We start from the raw sequence: 7,041 nt of genomic DNA, 5'->3' as shown, positions 1-7,041 counted from the left end.
CTCAGTGGGGTCGTTGGCCAGGGTGCACATTTTAGACAGAGAAGATGGATGGTTTGAAAGAGGTGTCAAGGAAGCCATCTACACCAGGGTCGAGAAGCCGTCATTGAACAGGGGAGGGGGGCTACGCCACCACTTATCCCCCACTTACAATGCTGTCCTTTCATCACTTCCCAGGAAACTCAACAAACGTAACCTATTGACCTCAGGTGAAGATACCAACGATGGTCGTTCAGTCTTGGCCACAGGTAGTCTTAACGACTGTAACGACTGTCGTCACAGCAACAAGGAACACTAACGAACCAGCGGTATCGATGACCCGGGATAACGACCCCACTGAGGTTAAATAGCTGAGTTTCCCTGCCAGTTAGTCAGAACTGAAGAAGTCCTTTGGATGAGGGACGAAACGTCTTCCAGTATCTTCAACCAAGTCCAGTTGCCCTTGATTTTAACCTTCGTTGGATGTGAGTGGTTGTTCGTCTATGTGTGGCCCTGGCGACCTATCCAGGGTGTACCCTGCCTTTCGCCCGATGTCAGCAGGGATTGGCTCCAGCCCCCCGCGACCCTGTATGCAGGATAAGCGGTTGATGATGGATGGATGAAATGGCCTGTAGAGTTGCTGTTTTTTGTTGTCCTCTAGTGGTAGATTTTGGGTATTAGCAAAGAAAAACTCTTGCACACTGTCTAACTTGCAAAATATATATATATAATATTGACACAACGTTTTGGTACTATACCTTCATCAGGCAAATGATGTTAATATAATAATATCATAAAATGCACTCATAAATAGATATACTCACACATCTTAATGGTGCCTTATATATCAATAGACAAATAACTCAGAGGAAATAGCAAATTAACATAATGCTAGATAAATAGAAGAAAAAAACCTAATTCACACAACATATGCCCCCCCCCCCCCAAAAAAAAATAGGTCCAAAAAAAGTAAACTCAAAATTAAATTTATAAAATGTCTTGAAAAAGAGGAAAAAACATCACCATAAATGTCAAAATCTTCACATTATATATACGTGCAACAAATAAAAATAAAAATGTAGATTTTGGGTATTCACAGTATTGTTTTATTCCGTTTGGTATAGCCTGAGGTGATTACTTTACTTGAAGATAGCTAGATAGGTGTTTGTAGTTTTGAAAATGTATTTTAATGGCTCATTTTGTGATGTGATTTGAAGTCTCAGGATGCTTTACTGTCGGTATGACACAGGACTGATGCTAGCGCTAACCTTGTCTTCTCCGGACAAGCTTTATTCCGGTTGCCCCAAACAATCGGAAGGTACCTGTACCTTTTGCAGAATACCAGTCTGTCCCTGATGTTTTTCCAGGAGAGAAGTGGCTTCTTTCCTGCCCTTCTTGACACCAGGCCATCCTCCAAAAGTCTTCGCCTCACTGCGTGTGTAGATGCACTCACACCTGCCTTGCCTGCTGACATTCCTCTGCACTGGTGGTGTGTAATCCTGCATCTGAATCAACTTTAGAAGACGGTCCTGGCGTTTGCTGGACTTTCTGGGGTGCCCTGAAGCCTTCTTTATAACAACTGAACCTTACTCTTTGAAGTTCTCGATGATCTGATAAATGATTGATTTAGGTGCATCTTACTAGCAGCAATTCTTTTGCCTGTGAAGCTCTCTGTGTGCAAAGCAATGATGATGGCACATGTTACCTTGCAGGTAACCTTGGAAGAACCATGTTCTGAAACAAATATAAGATGAGTATTTGTTGTTGCCATCCTTTTATATGTTTGCGTGTTCATATTCAACTACTTTCTTTGAATTTTGTCTGTCTTCTCACTTCTGCATTACCCTGACTTGCTGCTGTGCAGTTGCTCTGCCGGCCGTACAGATCGTACTCCCGGTACAGGATGTAGTCCTTCAGTCGCCCAGGCAATGGCAGGAAGCTCATGAAGAAGGGCAACCGGAGACGCCGGCGACCAAGACAACAACGTATCCGCAGACGACAGAGATGCTGCAGACAACGGACGTTCTCTGAAGAGGAGGAGGAGGAGGAGGAGGAGGAAAGATTGATGAGACCACTGGTTGTATTCTCGTTTCTCATTTGTCTCCCTCTGTTGTTTCTGTTGTCACAGTCAGGGCAGGGAGCAATAACTTTAATTTACCTTGCAGCCTACAGATGTCGGGCCACTGCTTCTGTTCCATCACAGCCGCCTTCAGCTTGGAGCACAAAGTCACATGATCCACGTAGTCCAACAGGATGCGAACCATCTGACCTGAGAGGTGCTTCAGCCAGGAGACAGTGATCACCTCACAGAACTGCACTGACAGACAGACAGAGGTCCTCAGAGGCGTGACTGAGGTGTAGGTTCAACAACAGGTTAAAACTATATTGTAATGCACAAATCCTTCGCACCTCTGAGATGACTGAATGGCTGTAAAAAACAAAATGAGATAAAACAGTAACATGAAAAACAGCTGACCGAGTTGTGTAGGGAGATCTAATTTCAGACAGACTATGGTGGAGAATTTGGTTTGTGACAGAACTTCAGTACATGCAGGAAATTTAAATGAATGTAAGGTATGTATTTGATTTTATGTTTTTACTTTGTTACACATATTCATGCCTCTGTAACTTTGGTGATCCTCTGACTTATCTTCTGGCACCACTAACAGGCCAAAATACCTCCAGCACTTCACTTCATGACAGGATACCTCTAAAACTAAATAAACTACAAACTCTGGCTCAAGCTAAATGTTCAGGTTATCTGTACAGATGGTTTCTTAAGCTGCTTCAATCAGTATTTTTTTATATTAACAAGGAATTCAAAGATTCAAAGTTCAAAGTAGTGTGAAAGGCTCTATTGAGCTTTTTACACTGATCAAAATTATAAATGCAACACTTTTGCCCCCATTCATCATGAGCTGAACTCAAAGATCTAAGACTTTCTCTATGTACACAAAAGGTCCATTTCTCTCAAATATTGTTCACAAATCTGTCAAAATCTGTGTGAGTGAGCACTTTTTCCTTTGCCAAGATAATCCATCCACCTCACAGGTGTGAAATATCAAGATGCTGATCAGACAGCATGGCTGTTGCACAGGTGTGTCTTAGGCTGGCCACAATAAAAGGCCACTAGTTTTTGCAGGTTTGAAATATTTTAATCTTGGTTGAACCATGTAGAGCAGTTTGTAACTTTGTTTTAAAAATAAAGTTGCCACAACAGAATAAATGGTAAATATATTTGGCTTTTCTTAGAACAGCTGCACGCTTTTGCAGGAAGGTATTCGTCAGTCACTTTCATTTTAGTTTTTCTAGCTAAGCTGTGAATATTAGGCTATACTATACTATACTATACTATAAACAAAACGATAAATACTATTATAAGGCGGTATCCTTTGTTCATTACCAAGCTGTCTTTGATCACAGAGTTGGTCCATCCCTCATAGCCTTCAGGGATGTGGGAGCCGCTGCCATAGGGACAGTCAAAGCAGCGCCCCACATCATAACCATAGTTACACAGCATCCTGAGGACCACCTAACACACACAACAGGCGGGATTTAATACAAGAACAGCTGTCCTTCTAAACGATGAAAACTTTACTTACAGAATTAATATCAGTTAAATTAGTAAAATTGCAGATTTGTAAATGCTCCATATTTGTATAGCGCCTTTCCAACCACTCAAAGTGCTTTTACACTACATCCACACACTGAGCCTAAGTGCTCAAACAGAAACTAATATTCACACACATTCATACATATTCACAATTCAGGGTTCAGTATCTTGTCCAAGGACACTTCAACATGCAGCCTGGGGGAGCCGGGGATTAAACCGCCAACCTCCCGATTAACAGCCAACCTGCGCTACCTCCTGAGCCACAGCTGCCCCAGATTTAAGTTTAAGAAATTATAAATCTAGTAACAGTTTACCTCGTCTTTGAGCGCGTACTGCAGAGCGGAAGGGAAGTGTGTTGTGTTTACTTTGCAGTAATAGTTGACGTTGGCTCCAAACCTCAGCAACAGATCAATCAGCTCATAGTTTCCCAAACGCAGTGCAACCTTAAACACACAATCACTGGATCAGCAACACAGGTTTCTGTTGGTGTTTTGAATGTTTTTAGCTCAGAGTTGACAGACTTACAAACAAGAGTACCATCATCAGTGTTACTATTTCTTGACAAACAACACATGTCCACACTGTACTTCTGTGCATCATCTCCAAATGTAGACGGAGCCACGTGTTCCTCTCTTGTTCTCACTTACATAATGCATTCCTTAACCCCATTACCCAAACATTAACCATCACAACTACAAACCTAACATTAACCCTTACCTTATCCTACACTTAACCTTAACCTAACTGTGATCCTAAACCCTAAAACCAAGTATAAACTCTCAAAAAGCAGTCTGTACCTGTGGGGACCTAAATTTTTGTCCCCGGAGAAACGAGTTGGTCATTGTTTATTGTGCATTCAGGTCAAAGTCCCTATTGGGATATAAAAAAAAACAAAAACACATGCCTGAAGACATTTGATTGGGTCTTGGTTGGCCATGGCCCCGCCCTCCAGCAGCAGTTTGGCTGATGGCACGTCATTATTGGAGACTGCGAAGAAGAGCGCAGACTTCCTCTCGTCGTCATAGCTACGTTGAACCCAGGGATGGAGCATATAGTTTGGGTCATAACCTGCATCCAGCAAGGCCTTATGGGAGTTGGGCAGGAGAGACATTCAGTTGTTGTTGATCAGTTGTGTGTTTAACAGACAGCTGTCACCCAGTCAGAAGTATTTTCAAAGAAATTATACGACACAAAGAGCTGCAGCAACTATTGTCAAGCTGTAAAAAAATTTGTTGACAACTACTTTGATCATTGATTAATTAACTACTTCTGTAATTTTTCAGACAAAGATTTGCTGGTTCCAGATTATGAAATGTGAAGGTTTAAATCTTTTGTTTGTCATATATGACAGGAAACTAAATATCTTTTTTTAATGTCGAATTTTAATGTTGAAGCTAAATGAACAGTTTTTATACATCTCCTTGGGCTGTGGGAAATTAAAGTATAACATGGATTTTTCAATATTTTTTTCAATATATCTGCCATTTTATAGACAAAACAATTGTTTAATTGTGAAAATAATCGGCTAGTTAATTGATAGCAAATATAATCCTCAGCGCTGACAAACCAACCATGAAAAATACTTGAATGTATGTAGTCATGGCTCGTAACACATGCGCACACCTTGATGCAGTGTGGGTGTCCTCCTGCAGCAGCAGAGTGTAGAGGACTCATCCCACTGTTATTTACTTCTTTGATAGAAGTGACTGGAATCAGCAACTTCAGAGCTCTAAGGGAACGCACGCACACACACACTTTATCTGATGCTGTAGTTGACTTTAAAAAAATAGTAATGCTTTTGCTTCAAAGGACAGAATATAACATTTACTCCAGGTATCCTTGGCGTGCAACACTGTGAATCGGCATGCGTCCTGTATGTTGGATGATGTTGGCGTCGGCGCCGTTGTCCAGCAAATGACGTATGACAGATGGATCTCCAGACAAAGATGCCTCGTACAAGATGGATTCTTTGTCCTGTCCCTGGGACTGGATGTCCGTCCCTGCAGGACAAACATAGAGGGAATTTTGTACAAAAAAGATTAGGAAAATACCCACTTGATAAGACTGTTGAAGCCTCATATTAGCTGAACTCATTTAGGATACAGATTCTCTAATCTGCAAAGGAAATAGTAACTTTAACCATCAAATAAATGTAGTGGAGAAAAAAGTAGTCTACTGCCACAGACAAGTAGCCTAGGCCTAGTAGTAGTAGGTCTAAAGTGATGTATAACATAGCAAACTCTTTTTTTGTATAGTCCCTAATCTAAATCCCTCTGCCATCTGACATTCTGGTTGACTTTTTAAAGAGATAATGTTAATGTATATATGAATTGTTAATGTAAAGCTGTAGAGAGATCCGTGCTCTCTCACCTCTACTCAGTAGAATCTTCATCCCCTCCATGTGTCCTCCCTGAGCGGCCAGTGTCAGCGGCATGAGGCCTAAGTTGCAGCGAGGGTCTGGCTGTGCTCCGGCCTGCAGCAGCAGAGTCACCAGCGCCGCTTTGCCCAGCCCCGAGGCCTTGTGGAGGGGACAGCGACCGTAGTGGCCCTTCTGGTTCACCCAGGAGCCCCGCAGGATCAGGAATTTCACTAGGTCAGTGCAGTCTGAATGGATCACAGCAGGAGTCAAACACATTTTACAATTTAAATATTAAGCTTTATTATGTTTTGCAGTAATGTAGTTATCAGAAAAGTAAACAGACTATCTTTTCTGGAAATTAAATTATTTAACTTTTTTCAACTCATTTTTGGTTCTTAATAATAATAATAATAATAATAATCCTTATTTGTAGAGCACTTTTCAAAAACAAGTTACAAAATGCTTTAACAAGTGTAAAGAAAATAATACCCAAGAGACAACAATACAAAAAAACAATACAAGATAAGAGCATGAAAACATTGAAAAGACTAAAATACAGATAAATATAAAATTAGTAAAATACAATAAAAGGGATAAAATAAAGTCAAATAAGATCGGGAAAGGCTCTCCTATAAAAGTATGTTTTAAGAAGGGACTTAAAAGAGTTCACTGACTCAGCTGACCTGATTTCCTCGGGCAGGCTGTTCCAGAGCCTCGGGGCCCTGACAGCAAACGCTCTGTCCCCTTTAGTTTTCAGTCGAGACTCTGGAACAGACAACAGACCTCTGCCCGAGGATCTCAAGGTACGTGCTGGTGCGTATGGGACTAAAAGGTCAGAAATATAACAAGGTGAGAGGCCATGAAGAGCTTTAAAAGTGATCAATAGAATTTTAAAGTCAATTCTAAAACATACTGGGAGCCAGTGTAATGAAGCTAATAGGAGTAATGTGGTCATATTTCTTTGTTCTGGTTAAAAGCCTGGCAGCTGAGTTCTGGACAGTCTGGAGTCGATCAATAGATTTTTGGGTTAAACAGGTGAAAAGGCTGTTGCAATAATCCAGGCGTGATGAGATGAAGGTGTGTAAAATGGTCT

General features: G+C 41.2%; 1 protein-coding gene across 1 annotated transcript in view; it reads right to left on the bottom strand.

The window, feature by feature from the left end:
• Positions 1–1,085: 1,085 nt before the first annotated feature.
• The window catches only part of LOC123956313 (dynein axonemal heavy chain 12-like), an 18,786-nt gene continuing 12,830 nt past the window's right edge, over positions 1,086–7,041 (bottom strand). The window contains exons 2-10 of the mRNA XM_046028415.1: positions 5,960–6,193; positions 5,418–5,589; positions 5,213–5,318; positions 4,494–4,673; positions 3,904–4,032; positions 3,380–3,508; positions 2,135–2,288; positions 1,821–2,003; positions 1,086–1,710 (exon numbers count right to left, since the gene is read on the bottom strand). Of these exons, the coding sequence (XP_045884371.1) occupies positions 1,547–1,710; positions 1,821–2,003; positions 2,135–2,288; positions 3,380–3,508; positions 3,904–4,032; positions 4,494–4,673; positions 5,213–5,318; positions 5,418–5,589; positions 5,960–6,193 (1,451 nt within the window). The 3' untranslated portion in view covers positions 1,086–1,546. The remainder of the gene's footprint in view (positions 1,711–1,820; positions 2,004–2,134; positions 2,289–3,379; positions 3,509–3,903; positions 4,033–4,493; positions 4,674–5,212; positions 5,319–5,417; positions 5,590–5,959; positions 6,194–7,041) is intronic.

This window comes from Micropterus dolomieu, linkage group LG18 (assembly GCF_021292245.1).
Source record: "Micropterus dolomieu isolate WLL.071019.BEF.003 ecotype Adirondacks linkage group LG18, ASM2129224v1, whole genome shotgun sequence".
NCBI lineage: Eukaryota > Metazoa > Chordata > Actinopteri > Centrarchiformes > Centrarchidae > Micropterus > Micropterus dolomieu.
This window is presented reverse-complemented; position numbering and strand designations above follow the sequence as displayed.